Source organism: Geotrypetes seraphini, chromosome 3, assembly GCF_902459505.1.
Source record: "Geotrypetes seraphini chromosome 3, aGeoSer1.1, whole genome shotgun sequence".
Lineage (NCBI taxonomy): Eukaryota > Metazoa > Chordata > Amphibia > Gymnophiona > Dermophiidae > Geotrypetes > Geotrypetes seraphini.
In genome coordinates this window covers 10,520,217-10,544,074 of record NC_047086.1, presented here as the reverse complement: position 1 = coordinate 10,544,074, position 23,858 = coordinate 10,520,217, and the positions used below count along the sequence as shown (strand labels likewise).

Here is a 23,858-nt window from a genome sequence, read left to right as displayed (position 1 = left end):
TGAAGGCGTGAATAAACGGGAGGATAAAGGTGAGCCGGTTAATATAATGTATCTAGATTTTCAGAAACCTTTTGACAAGAGTTCCTCATGAAAGACTCCTGAGAAAATTAAAAAGTTAGGGGTAGGACTGGAGGCAATGTTCTGTTGTGGATTTTGTTAGACAGAAAACAGAGAGAAGGGTTAAATGGACATTTTTCCTCAATGGAGGAGGGTAAATAATGGAGTGCCACAGGGATATATATGTACTGGGACCAGTGCTATTTAACATTTATAAATGATCCGGAAACTGAATGACAAATGAGGTGGTTAAATTTGCAGATGACACGAAACTATTCAAAGCTGTCAAAACACATGAAGAAAAAAAATTGCAGGAAGATCTTAGGAAATTAGAAGCCTGGGCATCCAAAAAGCAGATTAAATTTAATATGGACAAATGCAAAGTGATGCACACTGAGAAGAATAATCCAAATCATAGTTACCTTATGCTAGGATCCACCTTAGGCATCAGCACCCAAGAAAAAGATCTGAGTGTCATTGTTGAAACTACGGTGAAAATCTTCTGCCCAGTGTGTGGCTGCGGCAAAAAAAAAGCAAACAGGATGCTAGGAATTATTAGGAAAAGGATGGCAAATGAGACCAAGAATATTATAATGCCTCTGTATCACTTCATGGTGCTTCCTCACCTCGAGTATCGCCGTATCTCAAAAGAGATAAAGAGAAATTAGAAAAGTTTCAAAGAAAAGTGACCAAAATGATAAAGGGGATGGGACTCCTCTTGTATAAGGTTAGGGCTCTTCAGCTTAGAAAAGAGATGGATGAGAAGGATATGATTGAGGTCTACAAATTCTGAGTAGTATGAAATGGGAATCAATTTTTCACCCTTTCATAAAGTACAAAAACTAGGGGATACAATGAAATTACAGGGGAATACTTTTAAACAAATTGGGAGGAAATGTATTTTTTTTTAGTCAAAGAATAGTTAAATTCTGGAAGTCTTTTGTCAGAGGATGTGGTTTAGTGGCGTAGCTGGATTTAAGAAAAGTTTGAACAAGGTCCTGGAGGAAGTGTCCATATTGAGACAGACATGGAGGAAGCCACTGCCTGCCCTGGATTGGCAGAACGGAATGCTGCTATTATCTCGGTTTCTGGAAGGTACTAGGACTTGGATTGGCCACTGCTGGAACAGAAAACTGGGTTAGATGGACCACTGGTCTGACCCAGCAGTGCCAATTCTTATGTTCTTAAAAAGAAAAATCGATCCCTATTACAGCCAGCTTGTCCTTGAAAAATTTAGTAACTCACAAAATGTGCAGAAACAAGCAAACTACTGTAGAATTTCTTAACACAGCTGATGTTAAGTTAGTGTCTCTCAAACTTTTTTAGCTCCGGCACACTAAACGGACCAAATGTTTTTCGCGGCACATTATAATTGAAATTATAAAATTGCAAAACCAAAATGTGATTTGAACCACCCAGAACTATTGGTTGGGCGGTTTATAAAAAACATAAAATTATAATTATTTAAAGTTCTTTAAGCTACGTAGGGGTAATTGTAACAATGGTGAAACTAAAGTAGATAGAATAGACTTGCTAATCAATGCGATGGATGAGCTTGTTTTGAGTGCAAATTTAACTCAAAAACGTAGCTCGATAGTCAAAAAGCAAGCATGCATTTCATCATCCATCATCTGCAGTCATTCTCTTTTTTGATTTAATTTCTGTCGGAGCAGAAAATCCAAGTTTGCAAAGATAAGATTCAAATGTTTGAAAAGCCTCGATTGCTTTGTTGCTCAAGGTAGGATAACTACTGCATAAATAATAAAAATAAAGTCACGCCTTTAATTTTCAAGGGCCAATCATGTCAAAAAATGCTGCTTGTCTAGGCAACCGCATATATCCTTATGCACACAGATGTGTACCTATTCTAGTGTATACTTATGAAGGGAATTTTTAAAATGTTGGAGTCTCTTATGGCACACCTGGAATCTCTTTGAGAGACACTGTGTTAAGTGCTTAACACCTTTTGGTAGAAGGGCTCTTGAATGTAACTCACTTTGAACTATTGATGAAAAGGCATGAGCGAGACATATATAATCTGTGTACAGCAAGCATAAATTGGTATAAAATGCAAGCTTTATTTTAACATACATAAAACCCACAGCAAAAATACAACAAGCAGCAGAAATCAACATCTTAATTCCAGCGGCTGGGCAGAATCTATCTGCAATGCAGCATAAAATTCTAAGGACATGTTACCAAGGACTATATCCAAGGACTATATCTAATTATTTTGGTAGAAATCCTTTTAAAAGAAGCCCAATATTCCACAGTTGCACAGATACACCACATCCCAGCAATTTAATAAGAGATTAAAAATTACCTTCTTCGAGAGTCTCAGGGATTTTCATCCTGGAAAGATGAGCGAGCATGAGAACTCTAGCCTTTAGACTGTATGGGCAAGTAAGCGGTGGCTCATTCTTCTTCAAATTAATACTGCCAATTTCTCTAATTAACTGAAATAAATGAAGTGTAGTATTTGCACATTTTTTTTTTTTAAACCAAAATTGTGGCTGTTCCCCATGTAGTACAAAATCATACATGCAATAGATATATTGGGAAAACTTACTTGAGGTATCTGAATATTATCTGTTGGTCGACTTGTGGCATCTTTATTATACTGAGGGTCAAATTCAGAAGCTCCTGCCAAAACCATGAGGAGACCTAAAAAGAAAAGGGTCATCAGGAAAGAATTAGATAGACCTAAACCTCTCAAGAACATTCAAAGTTCGATGCCTCTGGACTTTGGATGACTTAACAGTATAGAAATGTCAATTGAAAATGAACACCTGACAGCAAACATATGACTGCTTATAATTGAGACTTTCCTAAAATTAAAGGTTTTAAGACAGTGTCTCTCAAACTGTGTGCCATGGCAAAGTGGTGTGCCCTGAAGAGATCCCAGAATTTTACTTTATTTTGAAAAATTCCCTTCATAAGTAGAATAGATGACATGTATGTTGCATGCGCAAGTGTCAATGTTATGAGCATCTGTGTGCGTAAGGATACAACCCACCAGACAAGCATCATTCTTTGACGTGATTGATCCTTGAAAACTAATGGCAAGTCATTTTAGTTTTATTTTTTATGCAGTGGTTAGCCTAACTTGAGCAACAAAGTAATCAAGGATTTGCTACTGTTTGGATCTTCTTATCTTTGCGAACTTGACTTTTCACTCTGACAGACATTAAATCGAAAAAGAGAATAACTGCAGATGGATGATGAAGTGTGTGTTTGCTTGTTGACTATCAAGCCACGTTTTGAGTTCATTTACACTCAAAAATAAGCAGTCATTACGAAAGATAGTCAGTCATAACACCTTCCTGATCCCAAATCACAGCGGCCATGACCTTTCCTGCTGACTTTTGGGTCTTGAATTTCCTTGGCCTTGTAGAACCAGAGTGCTGCCATTGCATGGACTGTTTTGTCTCAGAATCGTGATGGTGTAACCATGTTTCATCAACAGTAACTAGTCATTCCAAAATGTTGGCACCAGCTCGCTTAAAATGCTGCAAAATCAACTAGGAAGTGTCCACTCGATGTCATTTTTCATCAGCATTCAAACATTTGGGCACCACTTGGCTGACAGCTTCTGCATACCCAGCAGAAGAGTCTCAGCTAAAATCAAGTCATGGTCAACAATTTCAGGAGTTGACACCGTTTGAGGCCTTGCTGCAACTTCGGTCTCAAAATCTCCACGCTGAAAGTTTGCACACCACTTTACTGTGGAGTATGATGGGCATTTGTCACTCAATGTTTGTATCATACATTCATGGATTCCTCTGGCGTTTTCTTCTGCAGGAATAGGAACTTCACGATGGCTCGGAGTTCCACATTTGAAAATGCCACACTTTTCAATGACATGGTTCAATCAATGATCGGAAGCAATGTCAAAAACATAGCATTATGATTCTGCAAATTGCCCTTAGCAAAATAAAATAACACTCTTTTCAGCTAGAGTGGCAAAATAATGCTCAGAATTTCAGAAAGTTGACTGGGCTGAGAACATTTCAGCACTCCCTCGAAAGACATTGCAATCTAGTTGTCTGTTTGAATAAAAATGATTTGATTTTGTAGCTCTTCTAGACCCAATCAAAAGCTCGTCCCTTGCTTTGACTGGGGAGCCAGCTAAGACTTCTGCAGTCAGGGATGGTGGGGATAAGAACATAAGAATTGCTGTGGTCCATCGTGCCCAGCAGTCCGCTCACGCAGCGGCCCTTTGGTCAAAGACCAGTGTCCTAACTAAGACTAGCTTTACCTGCGTACGTTCTGGTTCAGCAGGAACTTGTCTAACTTTGTCTTGAATCCCTGGAGGGTGTTTTCCCCTATAATAGCCTCCAGAAGAGCATTCCAGTTCTCCACCTCTCTCTGGGTGAAGAAGAAGCACAGTTACTTACCGTAACAGGTGTTATCCAGGGACAGCAGGCAGATATTCTTAACGCATGGGTGATGTCACCGACGGAGCCCTGGTACGGACACTTTTAACTAGAAAGTTCTAGTTGGCCGCACCGCGCATGCGCGAGTGCCTTCCCGCCCGACGGAGGAGTGCGTGGTCCCCAGTTAAGATAAGCCAGCTAAGAAGCCAACCCGGGGAGGTGGGTGGGATGTAAGAATATCTGCCTGCTGTCCCTGGATAACACCTGTTACGGTAAGTAACTGTGCTTTATCCCAGGACAAGCAGGCAGCATATTCTTAACGCATGGGTGACCTCCAAGCTAACAGAGGGGGAGGAGGGATGGTTGGCCATTAGGAAAATAAATTTTGTAACACAGATTGGCCGAAGTGTCCATCCCGTCTGGAGAAGGCATCCAGACAATAGTGAGTAGTGAACGTGTGAACTGAGGACCAAGTGGCAGCCTTGCAGATTTCCTCGATGGGCGTGGAACAGAGGAAAGCCACAGAAGCAGCCATAGCTCTGACCCTGTGGGCCGTGACAGCACCTTCCAGTGAGAGACCGGCCCGAGCATAACAGAACGCAATGCAGGCAGCAAGCCAGTTGGAAAGCGTCCGTTTAGAAACAGGACGACCTAGACGGTTAGGGTCGAAGGACAGAAAGAGCTGAGGGGACGAGCGGTGAGCCCTGGTACGGTCAAGGTAGTATGCAAGGGCACGCTTACAGTCCAGCGTGTGTAACGCCTGTTCCACAGGATGAGAATGGGGCTTCGGGAAAAAGACAGGCAAGACAATGGACTGGTTGAGGTGGAAGTCCGAGACCACCTTGGGAAGGAATCTAGGATGGGTTCGCAGAACCACCTTGTCATGGTGAAAAACAGTGAAAGGTGGGTCGGCAACCAGTGCATGCAGCTCACTAACCCTCCTGGCAGAGGTGATGGCAATGAGGAAAAGCACCTTCCTCGTAAGAAATTTGAGCGAGTTTGTGGCAAGAGGCTCAAAAGGAGGTTTCATGAGGGCTGATAAAACCACATTCAGGTCCCAGACGACTGGAGGAGGCTTCAGAGGTGGTTTGACATTGAAGAGGCCTCTCATGAACCGGGAAACCAGTGGATGAGCCGTGAGAGGTTTTCCGAGGATAGGCTCATGAAACGCAGTGATGGCACTGAGGTGGACTCTGATTGAGGTAGACTTGAGGCCAGCGTCGGACAGAGAGAGCAAATAGTCCAGAACAGTTTCCACCGCCAATGAGGTGGGATTGTGGTGATGTAGTAGACACCAAGAGGAGAACCGGGTCCACTTCTGACGGTAACACTGGAGGGTGGCCAGTTTCCTGGAGGCATCCAAAATACGACGGACAGGCTGAGACAGATTCTCTGGAGAGGTCAGCCCGAGAGAAACCAAGCTGTCAGGTGGAGCGAGGACAGATTGGGATGCAGTAGAGACTGATGCTGCTACGTAAGTAGAGTAGGAAACACAGGAAGAGGAATGGGCTCCCTGGAGCTGAGCTGGAGCAGGAGGGAGAACCAGTGTTGGCGAGGCCACCGAGGGGCGATGAGAATCATGGTGGCTCTGTCCCTGCGGAGTTTGGATAACGTCCGCAACATCAGAGGCAGTGGAGGAAAGGTATAGAGGAACCGATCCGTCCAGTCGAGCAGGAATGCATCTGGGGCCAGACGATGAGGGGAGAAGAGTCTGGAACAGAACTGGGAAAGCTGATGGTTGTGAGGAGCTGCAAAGAGGTCCACCTGAGGAGTGCCCCAGCGAGCAAAGATGGAGCGGAGTGTGGGAGGATCCAGAGTCCACTCGTGAGGTTGAAGGATGTGGCTGAGATTGTCGGCCAGGGAGTTCTGTTCGCCCTGGATATAGACAGCCTTGAGGAAGGGATTGTGGGCCGTGGCCCAGGTCCAGATGCGGATGGCCTCCTGACAGAGGAGGGGAGATCCGGTGCCGCCTTGCTTGTTTATGTAGTACATGGCGACCTGGTTGTCTGTGCACAGGAGAAGAACCTGTGGGTAGAGGAGGTGCTGGAAGGCCCTGAGAGCATAGAACATGGCCCTGAGTTCCAGGAAATTGATGTGATGTTGACGCTCCTGAGGGGTCCAGAGTCCCTGGGTGCGAAGGTCTCCCATGTGAGCTCCCCATGCAAAGGGGGAGGCATCTGTGGTTATAATCATGGAGTAAGGGGGTAGATGGAAGAGTAGACCCCTGGAAAGATTGGAGGAGTTCAACCATCATTGAAGAGATTGCTGAAGAGACGATGTCACAGAGATGGGATGAGAAAGAGGATCCGTGGTCTGTGACCATTGGTTGGCTAGGGTCCACTGAGGTGTCCTGAGGTGGAGTCGTGCCAGAGGAAGGACATGGACCGTGGAGGCCAAGTGGCCCAGGAGGACCATCATCTGCCGAGCTGGGATGGTTTGATGAAGGAGCACCTGACGACAGAGGTGGAGCAGAGTCCGTTGTCGGTCGGAGGGGAGAAACGCCCTCATCAGAGTGGTGTCGAGAACTGCGCCAATGAATTGAAGTCGCTGTGTGGGAAGTAGGTGCGACTTGGGGTAGTTGATCTCGAATCCCAGTAGATGGAGGAGCGAGATGGTGTGATGAGTGGCTTGTAGCACAAGCGGAGACGTAGGCGCTTTCACCAACCAATCGTCCAAGTAGGGGAACACCTGGAGGTCGTGAGACCTGAGGAAGGCCGCCACCACAATAAGGCACTTGGTGAACACCCTGGGTGATGATGCAAGGCCAAAGGGTAGCACTTTGTACTGATAGTGACGGTGCTGAATCTGGAACCGTAGGTAGCGACATGAAGTCGGATTGATTGGGATGTGAGTGTAGGCCTCTTTGAGGTCCAGGGAACATAGCCAGTCGTGTTGAGAGAGAAGAGGGTAAAGCGTGGCAAGGGAGAGCATTCTGAACCTTTCCTTGACCAGACACTTGTTGAGGTCCTGGAGATCGAGGATGGGACGGAGGTCTCCTGTCTTCTTGGGAACCAGGAAGTAGCGGGAGTAGAATCCCTGACCCCTTTGGTCTGAGGGCACCTCTTCGATGGCACTGAGAAGAAGGAGGGATTGGACCTCCCTCAGGAGGAGGGGGGATTGGGAGAAGTGAGAAGCAGACTCTATGGGAGGATTGTCTGGTGGAAGAGTCTGGAAGTTGAGAGAGTAGCCGTGGCGAATGATGTTGAGGACCCATTGGTCTGATGTGATGACCTCCCAACGGTTGAGGAAGAGTTGGAGGCGACCTCCGATAGGCTAAGGAAGAGGCAATGATGGTGGGAGACTGGCTATGCCCTGGAGAAAAAAGTCAAAAGGCTGCTGTTGGGGCGGGTTGAGAGGTCTGGCCGAGAACCTGCGTTGGTAGGAAGACTGCTGTCTGTAGGGGCGAGCAGGCGGAGTCTTCTTTTTAGGCTTCACTAGGGTGTCCCACCTGGTCTCGTGGTTGTTGAGTCCAGGGACTCCCCGAAGAGTTCATCACCAAGAAAAGGTGCGTTAGCCAGGCGGTCTTGGTGGTTAATATCGAGGTCAGAAACTCTCAGCCAGGCCAGACGCCGCATGGCAACAGCCATGGCAGACGCTCGAGAGGTCAGCTCAAATGAATCATAAATGGAGCGCACCATGAATTTGCGGAGTTGGAGCAGACTGGAAATTTGTTGTTGAAAAAGAGGTACCTTACGTTCAGGGATGTATTTTTGTAAGGAGGAGAGTTGTTGCACTAGATGCTTCATGTAGAAGGAGAAGTGAAAGGTGTAATTATTTGCCCTGTTGGCCAGCATTGCATTCTGGAAAAGGCGCTTGCCAAACTTATCCATAGTTTTTCCCTCTCTGCCAGGAGGGGTGGAGGCATAGACACTGGAGCCCTGAGTTTTCTTTAAGGTGGACTCCACCAGGAGAGATTCATGGGGCAATTGAGGCTTGTCAAATCCTGGGATGGGAATGACCCGATACAAGCTATCCAATTTGCGAGGGGCCCCAGGGACAGTGAGGGGGTTCTCCCAGTTCTTATAAAAAGTTTCCCGTAGGATGTCATGTACGGGTAACTTAAGGAATTCTTTGGGAGGTTGCTCAAAGTCTAGGGCATCGAGAAAGGCCTGTGACTTTTTAGAGTCGGACTCTAAGGGAATGGAAAGAGCAGCTGACATCTCCCTGAGGAATTTGGTGAACGAGGACTGTTCAGGTTTTGAAACGGTATCAGTCACTGAAGGTTCCTCATCCGTCGAGGAAGCGTCCTCCTCGGTACCGTGTGGGGATTCTTCCCATAAGTCTGGGTCCCTGATGTCGGGGTGTGCACGGCAGGACATTGGTGTGGAGGGCTCGGCATGGCGGGTTTTGGAGAGAGACTTGCCAGAGTGGACCGAGGTGGTACCGGGAGAGGAAGACCGGTGCCGTTCCTGGTACCGAGAAGGATCGGTATCGGAGCGGGTCTGTACCGCAGGCTGGGAAAGATGTGGCTCAGCCGAGAGGACCGGCATGGAAGTGTTGAGCGGTACCGAGGGGGTCGACACCGAAGGGACGGTGCAAGGCTCGGACCGGTCCTATACCGGAAGGTGCGGGGCCAGTAACGCCGGCAACAGGTGTTGGAGTTGTTGCTGCAGCTGCTCCTGTAACTGGGTTTGGAGTATGGCCGCAATGTGGTCGTCCAGGGGGGGCACCGGTACCCGCTTTTTTCTTCTTCGGTACCATAGGTGCCGCTCTACGCTCCGTCGATGAGGAGGCCGATGATGAGGCACTCACCGATATCGGAGCGGAGCGTTTGCGGGGTCGGTGCGGTGCCGGGGTTGCCAGTGTTGCAACCGTGGCAGGAGGGCGCTCAAGGGAAGTGGAAGGCTTCTTAGCCGGCTTACCTGGGGCCAGCGACCCCGAAGAAGGATCCAGTGGAGTCGAAGTAGTCGGTGTCGACTTTTGCGGTGCCGTCGACGTCGCAGCAGAGTCCATGGCAGATCAGGTACCGAACAGAATATTTTGCTGGATCTGCCTATTTTTTAATGTGCGCTTTTTAAGCGTAGCACAGCGGGTGCAGGTGTCAGCCCGATGCTCTGGACCCAAGCACTGTAGGCACCAATTGTGCGGGTCGGTGAGAGAGATCGGGCGTGCACACCGCTGGCACTTCTTAAAGCCCGGTTGAGGGGGCATGAAGGGAAACACGGCCTCCGCAAAATCGAATCCGGAGGCCTGTATGGTGGCAACAGGCCCCGCCGGGGCCGGCCTGAAAAAAATAAGGAAAACTCGACGTTTTTTTTTTTTTTTTGAAAGCAAAAATAAATGAATCCGAAGAAGAAAAACAGAAAAAAGTGAGAAAATACGCGAGCGGGAAGGCAAAAATTAGTTTTTCAACGGCTGTTGAAAACACATGCGTCTTCTTCGCTCCGCGGAAACGAAGAAACTGGGGACCACGCACTCCTCCGTCGGGCGCGGTGCGGCCAACTAGAACTTTCTAGTTAAAAGTGTCCGTACCGGGGCTCCGTCGGTGACGGCACCCATGCGTTAAGAATATGCTGCCTTCTTGTCCTGGGATAAACTTTCTTACGTTTCTACGGAATAGATACCCTTTTAACTTTAGAGAGTGCCCTCTCGTTCTCTCTACCTTGGAGAGGGTGAACAACCTGTCTCTATCTACTAAGTCTATTACCTTCATTACCTTGAATGTTTCTATCATGTCCCCTCTCAGTCTCCTCTTTATAAAGGAGAAGAGGCCCAGTTTCTCTAATCTCTCACTGTACGACAACTCCTCCAGCCCCTTAACCATTTTAGTCGCTCTTCTCTGGACCCTTTCTAATAGTACCGTGTCCTTCATGTATGGCAACCAGTGCTTGATGCAGTACTCCAGGTGAGGGCATACCATGGCCCGGTACAGCGGCATGATAACCCTTTCCGATCTGTTCGTGACCCCTTCTTAATCATTCCCAGCATTCTGTTCGCCCTTTTTGCCGCTGCTGCGCTGGAACTGCTGGGCAGAGCAGGCAGGAGGGGAATACCTATGCCTTTGAGAGTAGTAGGATCGGCCTCTTGGACCCACTGGAAAATCTCCTAGTAGAGAAGGCTGCAGCTGCAGAGAAAGGGATTGGATGATACAGTGTGCATCTTTATGAGACCTTATCCACCCTTGTCCCCCCAAATATTGCCTCTGGGACAGGGCACATATGCTAACCTCTCCTGAACTGTCAGTTCTAGATCAGAGAAAGGCAGCCATAAAAAAGTCTGTGCATCCACACACCGAGAGCAGAGAGTCTGGACACAATATCAAAAGAATTGTGGGAGCTACTAGACAGATTTTCTACACTGCAGCTGCTTATTGGCCAGCTGGTGAAACTCTGTGGCCGGCTCTGGAGGGCAAAAAACTACAAGAGTTAGCATACTACATATGAGAGACTTCAAATAGATGCTCGTATAAAGTTGATAGGACTGGATGCATGCAATTAGCAGAGAGGCCTAAAAGGTTTTGCTTACAAATGAATCTAGAGTGCTGGCCTCTCCACCTGGAGTTACTAGCTTGTTTGACAGCGGATTCAACAACCAATGAGTTGCGAGGTAGCTGGGCCCTCTCTAATCTGGGAACTTTCATAGGTGTGACCTGCAACAAGAGAGGAGTTTCCCAGTTCTTCATCAGTGCATCTTTAAGGATACGGTTTTGGCCAGGTACTAGTGACCTGGATTGGTCACCATGAGAACAGGCTACTGGCTGTTCTTATTGTACTGCGAGACCCTTTCCCTGGGAGAAGACTCATACTCCAGAATAGACAGAAACTCTTCCCTAGGCTCCCCTGTCTCCCAAAAAAATAAGTTAAATTGGATGGCTGAAGCCATCTTCAACAAAATCTGTAAAAAGGAAAGGGACTCAGGTGACAATTTCCTGCTCTTTTGAGATAGTGAAGGATCAGAAGTGACTCCGTATGACTCCTTCTCCAAGAAGTAATGAAGATCTTCATCTGAAACCCATGAATAGTCCTAATTAGACTTGTCTCCAAAATCAGAATGGAAAGTCTCAGCCTGCCTCAGCTCAGTGGATCTATGTCCACGCCTTGAAGGGTGCTGAGGTACAAGCTTCCCCCAATAAAGCTTCCCCCAATAAAGATGATACCACATGGGTTAATAATGACACCAGTACCCTCAGGGCTCTGGTACCAAGGATCACACCACAGACCAAGAATGACCCTCAAGAAGGCTAGTGGGCTGAGTCAACTGGTGCAAGTATCCTCAATGCCCGAGCAGAGTGCATACAGAATCTGCGCCAGCTCATCACCGCACAAAGGCAGACAATAGCAAAGGCTGGGGAGTCAGGTCAAGAACAGTCTGAGACAGAATTGGTGCCAAACTGGAAGCAGACCCATGCACTGATGCACTGGTACCTCAACCAAGGAAGAGGTGTTACCCTCTAGATGCCGACACTTCTCAGGTACCAGAAACAGATGCCCCAGCGTTTAGACACCATGAATCAAAAAGGACCAATGTTTGTGCTTCTTTGGCTTTCCCCACCCCTCAACATCATGGTCTTTAGTGCCGATAAGGATGGCATCAAACCCATATGCATCATCGGTGTTGGGTTCCAATGCTGACCAGTCCCGGGGCCTACTACCAGCACCAGATATGAAAGAGGTGGAAACATACTGGGAGTGCACTGGCATCGAATGTTTCCAATGTCCTGGCAGTCATCGAGGTTGATGCTTCTAGTGCCAATGGCCCAGCCTTTGAGGAGCCAAAAAGTCTCTCCTGTTGAACCTACCAAGCTCTGTGTTCTCAAATGCATTTGTAAACAGAGATCATTGTCAGGCCCAAGACACCCGATACACCCAAGAGTGCAGGTCCATGACTGAGATCACTTAATTGTAGTGGGCACACCTCTTGAAGTGTCATCTTCAACATTGGATAAAAAGGGTCCCAGCCAAATTAAAGTCCTCCATTTTGAACTAAAAAGGGGCACACTCAAACTGAGGACAAGGCCCTGGCCAAAGTTAGGCCTAGGAACTGGCAAAAAATAAAGGAAACTTCTAAGTGCTGTAAAAACTAAAGAAAATACGAGGGAAAATTTGAAAAGAAAATAATGGAAAGTAAATAATGAAAAACCCCAAACTGAAAGGCACTGAAAACTTAAAATCATGCTGAGGTGGAGAACACAGATGCATCCTCTATGATTTGCAGAAAAATGAAAACTGGTCAGTCTGAACATCAGGCAAGAATGCACACCTGCCCATGCTCAGTGCAGCGCTACTAGAAATTTCTGTCTATAAGCTATCAAGTGTCCACGATGGACTTCAATGGACGACGTCACCTAGGTGTGAGAATATGAATGCCTGCTTGTCCTCCGAGAACTATTCTTACCTGCATGGCAGAAGGAATTAAGTCCACTTCAGCACTTAACTCTACTTTTGAGCATATCTGTAATCTAAAAACATAAGAATTGCCATACTGGGCCAGGCCAAAAGATCCATATATTTCAGCATCCTGCTTTCAACAGAGGCCAATCCAGATCACAAGTAACTGGCAAAATCTCAAAGAGTAGCAAAATTCCATGCTACTGACCTCACAGATAACCTCGATAATCTTCTTTCCTGTAGAATAGCATACGATTCCCTTATGGATGGGTTAACTACCTCAACTTACAAGTTGCTTGCAGAATACATCAATCATTTTTTTCTCTATGCCTCCTTGTCTCTCTGGACAGTGCTCCCGCTTCTCAGTCTGTACCAAAGCAAGTGATAAACCCTAGAAGAAATGAAAACAAGGGGGGTTTCAGGCACCTCCCCGATCCATATAATTTCAAGCTGTTCTGCAATAAATAAGTTAACAAACAATTACCCAACAGTGCAACAAGATTGGTGGTGAAACACAAGAAACCCACCTACCTGTGTGCAACTAGAACTAACACTTGTATAGTTCAAAGCACAACTGTGCTGACATACATTTTGATACTAACATGTCGCCTCTTCAAAAGCTTTTGTTTCTCTTCCTTGGCTGCCACAAACAAGTTACTGGATACTCTTCCAAGACTACAAGCCTCCTCAGGCATAATAGTATTTGCCAGGGCGGGGCATAAGGAATCATATGCTGTTCTACAGGAAAGAGGATTATTGAGGTAAGAATTTAATCCTTCCTTCCTGTGCAAACATAAGATTCCTTACAGATGGAACGCACCAGAGCAGTCCCTTGAGTCTAGGGCGGGACAGATGAGGCTACAACAAGCACAGAGGACCCGAATGCCACGTCTACTCTGTAAAATTTCATAAAGGTATGGAGGGTAGACCATGTGGATGCACTACATATTTTGTTGGATGGTACTGCCCTGAACTCTGCTCAGGAAGATGCCACACCTCTGGTACAGTGAGCTTTCATGGCAAATGGCAGTTGCTTTCCATAGCCAATGTATGCCAAAAAAATAGCCATGCGGACCCCTCGGGAAATAGAAGCTGGATCCCATTTGCGAAATCTTGTCCTTTCTGCAAGAAGGCCTAGAAAAGGGTCTGGTGGTGAGATCTCTCAAGATTCAAATAGTTGGGGCTGTCATGTTACAGAAGTGGACAGAAGGTCTTTGGCTTCTCACCAGGCTGGTCTGTCCCGAAGGCTAGCACTGGTTAAGACAAATAGGTGATCCAAGTGGAACTCATTTGTCATCTCAAGATAATGCAGAAGAAATCTCCTAAATATTCAGTAACTTCAATACTGTCCTGTTTCCTCTTACCTGTGGGCTGGAAAGCAGGAAGCCAAACTTCCTGGTTGACATGAAAAGCTGAAACTACCTTCGGTAGAAAGGAAGGCATAGTTCATAAAGACATCTCTTATCCCGTGCACTTAAGAAAAGGCTCTTTGCAGGATAACGCTTGTAGCTCCGACACTTTCCTTGCCAAAGTGATCATAACTACTACTACTATTTATTATTTCTATAGCGCTGAAAAGGTGTATGCAGTGCTCTACACTGTAACATACAATAGAAAGTCCCTTCTCAGAAGAGCTTACAATCTAAATTAGACAGGACATTAGAAAAAAGAAAAAGCAAAAACAAAAAACTTATCATGATTAGATTCATGATATACACCTCCATCACAGGTTCATATGGTGCTTTAGCGAGGGGCCACAAAAGTGCTGAGATTCCACGTAGGGATCAGCTGGACACATCTGGATAAGAAGACAAAGACCTTCTGTCCACTTGAGCTCTGTAACATGACAGCCCAACTATTTGAACCTTGAGAGATCTCACCACCAGACCCTTCTCTAGGCATTCCTGCAGAAAGGACAGGACTTTGCAAATGAGATCTAGTTGCTTCCTCTTGCACCAGTGCTGAAAATTTTTTTTCATGTTTTCACACAGACTGCTTTAGTAGCCAGCTTTTTATTGCATAAGCTTTGTGACAACCATATCCTAATATCCCATTTGCGCTAAGGCTGCGTTCAACAGCCATGCCATAAGCCCAAAGCATTCCAGATTCTCTAAGGCTATGGGCTCCTGGAACAGGAGATCTTGGTGCAGTGATAAGTCTGAGATAGCTGTCTTGCTGCAACTGAACTAGATCCACATATAAAGGATGATGCAGCCAATCCAAGGCCACCAGGATTACCAGTCCTTGATAAGTTGTTATTCCGCGCAGGACTCGGTCTATCATTGGCCATGGGACCAAGGTTATACTAGGGTAAGTATTCCAATGCTTCCCGGCTCTGACCTTTGACTGAAGAAATAACGAGCTTTCTTGTCTGCTGATGCCATGAGATCGAATGTTTGCCACCCCAGTATTTCACAATGCATCTCTGGGAAAAGAACAGCTCCCCCAGATCCAGGGTCTGGCGGCTGAGATAATCAGCCTGGACATTGCTACTCCCACTACATGAGCTGCTTTGATGGCCTTCAGATGGGCCTCTGCCCAGTGAAGCAGCAGTGGAGCATTCTTTGCTCCCCTTGTCTGTTGACATACACCATGGCTGTGGCCTTGTTGAAGAATATCCTGACTGATTTGCTCTTCAGCCTCGCCTGGAAGAATCAGAGGGCCAACCAAATGGCTCTCAACTCTAATCGGTTGATGAACCATACCCTCTAGGAGGGCAACCAATGCCCTTGTACTGGATGACCCTCACAATAACCCTCCCCTCAATCATAAAAAGAATGACATCTGTTGTCAGGATCACCCAAGATTCTATGTGGAGAGGGAGGCTTCTGGATAATGACCCTGGCCAGAGCCACCACTGAAGAATTTGGCGCAACTGCCTTCTATGCTCACTCCTCTGAGGTGACCGATGTGCCAACAGTGCACTCTGCAGGGGGCACAGATGGACTCTTGCCCAAGGAATCACCTCTATGGTCATTACCATGGAGCCAAGCACCTGCAGGTAATGCCAAGCCACAGGCATTGGTAGCTCCAAAAATTTGCAGGATAGTATCTGAGCGTCAGTTTGAATGGTTCTTGAAGAAAAACTCTGCCCTCTTCCAAGTTAAACAGGACCCCAAATATTCCAGACACCGAGAGGACTCCAGGAGGCTATTTCTGAAATGCATAATCCACCCCATATCCTGCAGGAGCTGGACTGCCTGAGACATTGCCCAGTGACATTCCATTTCGGATGGTGCTCTGATTAGCCAATCAGAGTGTGGATGAACTTGAATACCTGATTTGTACAGATGCTCTGCTGCCACCACTATTTTGATAAAGGTGTGAGGCACAGACGCCAAGCTGAAGGGCAGCGCTGAAAACTGAAAATGGCTCTCTAGCACATGGAACCTGAGAAACTTCCTGTGGTCTGGGAATATGGGTACATGAAGGTAAGCTTCTGTCAAAAATTCACCCAGAGCTAACGAGACAATGACCAATCTCACAGTTTCCATCCGGAATCTGGGAACCTTTAATGCTACATTGAATGACTCGAGATCTAGGACTAGTCTCCGATCTTCTGAGTCTTCCTTGGGCATGACAAAGTACATCGAGTATCCGTCTGAGCCTGAACCTGCGTCTGGCACCAGCTCTATGGATCCAATTCATAACAGCCTTTGCACAGTTGCTCTGTCTTTGGCTGCTTTCTCTGGTCTTCCTGCCAGAGACCAGAAAGATATCCTGAAGGGGATGACAAAATTTGAGTTTGTAGCCCTCTCGAATAATGTCCAGTACATTGGTCTGATGAATCTGTGTCCAAGTCTCCCTGAACTCTGAGTCTCCCTCCTATGCGAGGGATCCCGGAGGCCAACCTGGTGTCATTGGGACTTCTTAGGATTTGTGGAGGGACGAGAACCAGATGTGGAGGCCCTTCTAGGGCCACCCAAAAACTCTTCCAGAGCCTTAGAAGGACCTTAGGGATGAGGAGCCCGCAGACCCAGAGTGTAGTTTTCTATAACTGCGAAAGGAACCATGACTAGAACTCCTGGAACCTCATGATTTACTGTCTGGCAAGAACTTAGGATGACGATCCATCATGTTGGTCATCCAGTTGTCCAGTCCTTTCTCAAAAAGCATCTGCCCCTTGAAAGGGAGCTTGCTCAAGGTGGTCTTAGACACCAAATCTCCCACCCACTGCCTGATCCAGAGTATTCTGTGGGCGGAGATTGAATATGCTGACACTTTACTCATGACCCTGAGCATGTCATAAATAGCATCCACCACACAGTCAACCCTGGCCAACACCACCGGAGGGCACCCTACCCTTCTGCGGCCGGCTTCTGGTGTAGCATCTTATGGCAGACCCACAATCCAAAAGGAACCCTTAAGGGCTAAAGCCAATGTCTCAAATTGCCTTTTGAAGACTAAATCCACACTATGATCCTGAGAATCCTTCAGGACCATTCCACCTTCACTAGTCAGAGACAAGGGGAGAGTGGCGCAGTGGTTAAAGCTACAGCCTCAGCACCCTTTAGTTGTGGGTTCAAACCCATGCTGCTCCTTGTGACCCTGGGCAAGTCACTTAATCCCCCCATTGCCCCAGGTACATTAGATAGATTGTGAGCATGCTGGGACAGACAGGGGAAATTGCTCGAGTACCTGAATAAATTCATGTAAACCATTCTGAGCTCCCCTGGGAGAACTATATAAAAACCTGAATAAATAAAGTTATTTTAATAACTTGAGCCACCAGAGAATTTACCTTAGGTATGAAAAATAATTGCTAGAAATCAGAAGCCAAGGGCTACAATTTCTGGCCCCCATCAGAGGACCCTCAGGCGTCTCCCAATGCTCTGTTATCAATCTGGTAATCTCTGGGTGAGAAGGAAAGCACGTGGATTGTGATTTGGTACTGTTTAACAGCGACAGCTGGGCAGTAGAAACCTGTGGGGACTAAATCCAACTTCCACAGAGCAACTGTAAAAACTTCAGTTAAATCTGCCAGCATATACAGCCTGTGCAGCGTTGGATCCTCGCCCTTATCTAGGGCTGTCACCGACCCCTGGTCACCTGCCCCAAACTGAAAACTAGAATCCTCCAGGGAGGACGCATGGTGAGAGAGCAGTGGGATTACATCTGACCCCAGATCGTCCCATTGACCTTCTTGGCTTCAGACCCCAACATCTAGTCCTTCTCCCAGGCAGAGCTCTCCCAGAACTACTGGGAATCACTTAGCACAGGGAAGCCTCGAACAAGAATAGATTAAATCTCGGAAAAAAAAAAAAAAAAGCTAGTGCAGAGCGGAAGAAAAGATATCTTCTCAACTCGCTTACAGAAGTTAAGACCAAAGCGAGGGGGAACTGCGTGGAGAGACAAGGGGGCAGAGAAAAGAAAATGACTGATGTCTTCTACAAGCAACGCACAAGTTGAGGTACTTAACCCATCTGTAAGGAATCATATACTGTTTGCACAGGAGCTGCTTTTGCCACAACTTCTGGAACTTATTACCAGCATACAACTATTGGTTGAGTGAGGAAAAAAAAAATGGGTTTCTACTATTTGTTATGCAACTTCATGGAGTCTATACTTTTTGAAAGACAAAACAAAATCTAGCTCCATTTACCTATTCTACACTCTGGATTTTGTAGATCTCTATCATATTCCCCATCTTCTCCAAGCTGAAAAGCCCAACCACTCAAGTTTTTCCTCATATGAGAGGAGTTCCATCTCCTTAATCATTTTGATTGTTCTTTGAACCTTTTCTAATTCCGTTATTCTCTTGTGAGGTGGAACAACTAGTGCTGCCCGATTCAGGGAAAAAAATTTTGATTCGATTCAGCCTATTGAATCGATTTTCCTGACCAATTGGGTGGGGTTTTTTTTTTTTCCCAAACATCCTGGTGGGTTTATTTTATGGCCTCTTCACCCCCTTTGCCCTCTCCTACCCACACTGGTGCTGTGGTGTAAACAAAAACAAACAAAAAAAAGACTTTTCCTCTCTGTTAAATCCTAGCTCACGTTTGCGGTCTAACACCAGTTCTGGCAGGATACACTTTTCAAATCTGACATATTGTAATCACAAAATAGAAAATAAAATTAGTTTTTCTACCTTTTGTTGTCTGGTCATTATTCAAATCTTGTTGGCTCTGGTTGTCTTCTGATAACTTGCTTGCCAAAGTCTCCTTCTTTCTCTGTGCTAACCATCCATCTTCCATCTCTGTCCTCCAATTCCCTTCCTTGGAGGTCTGGCATCTTTCCTTTTTTTTCATCTCCATCGCCACAGCTGCAGTGATGGACCCCCACCATCCCCAGATCCACCATCTCTCCTTTTCTCAACTACCCTTTCATCCAGCATCTCTCCCTCCTTCCCCACCACCCCAGGGTCTACGAGTTCTCCTTTTTTCTTCCCAACTACCCTCCTTTCCAGTATCTCTATTCTCCACCCCACCCCCTCCACACCATCCCTTGTATCCAACTTCTCTCCCTTTCTGTTCCTTCCTTCCCTAAATCCCATTGTCCATCTATCTCTCTCTCCTCTGTTTTTAGACCCATTATTTCTTCCACACACCCCCAGTCCAGCATATGAATGTCTCTTTGAACCCCCCCTTCCTCTCTCCGTGTACTTCTACATCAGGGCCCCCCTCCCTCTTGAAGGCCTGCACCCCCCTCTCCCTTCCCCCCCAAAGGCCTGCATGTTCCCCCCTGGCCTCCTGGTCAAACTTTTACTTAATTACAGCAGCGGAGCAGCTTACATAGAGGATCGCCGGTACTGTAGCGATCCTTGCAGGCTGCCACTGGCCTCTGCAGCTATCATTCCCTCTGCCACGGACCCACCCTTCCTCTGATGTCAGGGGCAGGATCGCGGCAGAGAGAACAATAGTTCCAGAGACCAGTGGCAGCCTGCAAGGATCACTACAGTACCGGCGATCCTCTCTGCAGGCTGCTTCGCTGATGTAATTAGGTAAACAGAAAAAAAATCTGGAAACAAGAAGCAGTAGTAGCCCTACTCTGTCCCCTCACCATTCGCTGCAAATAGGAGGATGGCGGAAAATCTGAGCACTAATTGGTGGCTTTCTTCTGTCCATCCACTGAGGTTTCCCCTGGTTGGATGAAAAGCTGTTTATTTTTTTTCTCGGAGCTCCTGAATACTCTAGCCCCGCCCCTTCTTGCAGCATAACTCTGAGAATGATTTTATTATATTGTTCCCCCCCTATGTTGGAAGGGGAATGGGCTGGGGGAAACAGGGAAGGCGAGTTATTGGGGACCGCAAACAGCTGAAGTTTGGTCATCCATCTGAGACATAGAGGAAGAATTGCAGGAGAGCCAGATGTTCTAAACGTAAGAGCAGAAGGCCAGGGGGGAAGCCAGAGGTCACTACAGCACTTCCCGACTGACCCTCCCCCCTCGCCCCCTAAAGCAGGAGCGGCCAGCCAGCCAGCAAGAGGCAGCACTGCCGCTCCTCCTTTAGGGGTCAAGGGGGGAGGGTCAGTCACCGAATCGGGAGGCCGATTTTTTTAAAAAATGAATTGATTCAAATCAATTCACCCAAAGTGAATCAGTGAATCGATTCAAATCTGAAATCAGGCAGCACTAGCAACCAGAACTGCATACAATGCTCAAGGCAAAGTCTCACCCTTGAGCAATACAGAGACATTATAATATTCTTTGTTTTCTATTCCTTTCCTAATAATTCATAATGTCATTTGCTTTTTGACCATCACTGCACAGTATGCATAATGTATATTAGATTTCTTCATAGCCCTTTTAGGATTCCCAATATTTCAGAAGAGGCAGTAAATTCATTACAGAGAAAACAAGCAAAACATGTTTTTTGTTTCAATCTTCCTTTCAAATCAGCCAGAAAGGACTTACTTCCTTCTGCCACTTCAGAGCAGCATGCTACCTGAACGCCATTTACCAAATCTCATTCAACTACCAATGAAAACGCCATTTACTAAATTTTAAGTTTGTGTTAAGAAAACTTTGCTCCAACACGTAGAAGCAACTGGTTAAAGCTACAGCCGCAGCACCCTGAGGTTGTGGGTTCAAATCCACACTGCTCCTTGTAACCCTGGGCAAGTCATTTAATAGCCCCCATTGCCCCAGGTACATTAGATATATTGTGAGTACCTGAATAAATTCATGCAAACCGTTTTGAACTCCCCTGGGAGAACAGTATAGAAAATTGAATGAATGAATAAATCAATCTCTCTTGATGGGTGGTATAACAAATATGTGGTATATTTGGAAGCTTAAAAATGCAAGCATACACATGTATTTAAGTACATAAGGAGATCAGTTCTTCAGCTACTGAGCTGAGCATGCAAAGCAAAGAAAAAGTAGAAATACACAGCCTAGTACCCAAAGCACCAGCCCCCAAGTTATGCAGCGACTCCAAGTAAAATGTAGTTTAGTGTTAACAGGAACGGTCTGCTAATCATGTTCAACTAGTTATAGACTTTCACTTAACACCAGAACCTAAGATTATTAGATTCTAAGTAGAGAATGACACAGGGAAAAAATTTCTCCCCGTCCTGCTCCGCAAACCATCTCACTTCTGTGTTCCTATTTTCCCCATTTCTAATTATCTCCCCTCTGTATCTGACATTTCCCCCCCCCAGTTCCATATATCATCCCCATGTATCTCCCCATTATGTCTCTGAACCTATATCCCATGCACATAATCCCCCCCCAATGTATCTCCCCTTTAATATTTGTCTCCCTCTTCATACCCCTTGGCCCAGCATTTCTTTCTGACCCGCACGGTCCAGCAGCCCCCTCCCGCCCGATCGCTGCATCCCGCCATCTCCTTCCCTCCCTTCCCCTCACCTTATGTGCCGAATTTAATTTTTCTTCTCCCAGCGGCACGCTTTCAACTAGTCGCGCGCGGCTGCTTGAGTTGTTGAATCTTCTCCTATGACCCAACCACCAACAGGAAGTTGCGTCAGAGAAGATTAACAACTCAAGCAGCCGCGCGTGACTAGTTGAAAGCGTGCCGCTGGGAGAAGAAAAATTAAATTCGGCACATAAGGTGAAGGGAGGGAAGGAGATGGCGGGACGTGGCGATCGGGCGGGAGGGAGCTGATGGCATGCACAATCCGTGCTTACTTTACTGCAGAGACAAGACCATTCATCGTTCCCCATTTCGGCGGGTTACCCATGGGTAACAGCCACCGTGTCATTCCCTAATTCAAAGACCAATACCATTAATTTTGCAGCAACCCTGCTAACGTGTTCTATCAGATTATTTTCAAGTATGCTTATTCTAATCAAGTCTGATTTTAACAGAACATATCACCTTATGAAAAATACATTCATTTAAATGGAAGGAACTGCGAGTCTACTCTCCCACAAAAATGAAAAAGCTCTTCAATATAAGTATTTCAATTTGAATATAAAGATGACAGGAAATCATAGAGCTGCTGGCTCTTTAAAGTCATCTCGCTACTTACGTTTCATGTCCATATTTCGAGTCTTATAGACAAAATATGTATAAATCTGTGTCGTACGTATGAGAATCTGGTCTCCACTGTAGCGAATAGATCGATACCACCAAGAACCCTAAGGGATTGTTGAATAAAAAGCTACAATAAGAACACAGTAATGTTTTAAGTCACATTTTTATGTTACTCATGTTCATGATGAAACCACCAGTAAACCAGATGCCGAGCGCATCTACAGTACAGACTGTAACTGTGTCCCCAAGTGGTAGAAAACTGGGGTCTAGGCACTCCATTTAGACACTTTTTACTCTATCAGATTCAATTCAAGTCCCAAACAAAGAATAAGTTTCCAAGTTTATTAAGAATTTCTATCCCGCACTTCATGGTAAAACCTTCTCGGCACGCGAGATCTCTCAGAGAGAGGAGATAATGGTTACTGCGAATGGGCCATTTGGCCTTTATCCGCCATCATGTTTCTATAACCATAAAGCTTTATGACCTCACAATGTAGGTGTAAAGAGTCTTAGCCAACAGGGAGAGGATGAGATAGTGGATCAAGTTTCAAGTTTATTAAATTTTGATTTTACGCAATATCCAATATTTCAATGCGTATTACATAATTGTAAAAGCCAGGGATGACAAATACAAATACAAATAAGACTATTATACAGACTAATCATTATGTTCTATTAATACAAACTGAAACAAGTAGGTAAAAGGGAGAAATACAATTTATACAATTCATAAAATTAATTAAAAAAAGAATAAAAAAAGAAAAAATATATTAAAAAAAAAAACACATTTAAGGTTTGTACATAAGGATAGGGTCAATTTAGAAAAAAGAAAAAAATTATGAAGAAAATTAATTGATAAAAAGAGCTTCAGTTATTTTAAAATGATTCATGGAAAGAGGTAATGTTAGGAATAATTGATCTGTTTAAAAGTAGATAGTTTTAATATGAAGAATAAATAAAGATCCAGATTAGTATTAATGATCTTTTGAATGAAGGGAAAAAAGAGGATTAAGAATAAAATTAAAATTGAAAAAGCACTTATAGTTTCCATGTTGATGTCCTACTCATTTGATTCTTTAAAGAATAGGTACTGTGTTTATTACAATTATTTATCTATGTATTGAATGCATCTTTATAAAGAATGCTTTTCAAACCGCGTTTAAATTTGACCAGTGATGGTTCGCTACGTAGATAAATTGGTAAATTGTTCCACAGTTGGGGTGCTTGTACTGAAAATATAGTTGCTCTTCTTGTCCCAATTATTTTTAAAGAAGGGATGGTTAATAAGTTTTGTTGCGTCGATCTCAGTGTCCTTAGTGAAGAGTAAGGGATTAGTAGTCTGTCCAGAAATAACGGCTCGTGTGATTGTTGGATTTTAAATGTTAATAATACGATTTTAAACGTTATTCTGTGTATAATAGGTAACCAGTGTGCATCTTGTAGGAGAGGTGTAACATGATCATATTTTTTTGAATTTGTTATAATTTTTATAGCTGTATTTTGTATTATTTGTAGTCTTCTTATTTCTTTATGAGTTATGCCACAGTATAAAGAATTACAATAATCCAACCTAGAAATAATTAGAGTGTGAATAAGAATGTTAAGTGCTTCTGGATGCCGCAGATGGGAAGACTGGATGAGACATTTGACCTTTATCTATCA

At 45.4% G+C, this 23,858-nt stretch overlaps 1 protein-coding gene across 2 annotated transcripts in view; it reads right to left on the bottom strand.

Annotated features, from left to right (window-relative positions):
- SEC63 (SEC63 homolog, protein translocation regulator) overlaps positions 1-23,858 on the bottom strand; it is a 171,936-nt gene that overhangs the window by 83,534 nt on the left and 64,544 nt on the right. The window contains exons 8-10 of one of the 2 annotated variants that reach the window (XM_033937485.1): positions 22,192-22,300; positions 2,627-2,721; positions 2,381-2,513 (exon numbers count right to left, since the gene is read on the bottom strand). In XM_033937485.1, coding sequence (XP_033793376.1) covers positions 2,381-2,513; positions 2,627-2,721; positions 22,192-22,300 — 337 coding nt within the window. The remainder of the gene's footprint in view (positions 1-2,380; positions 2,514-2,626; positions 2,722-22,191; positions 22,301-23,858) is intronic. The other variant, XM_033937487.1, reaches the window with a different exon arrangement.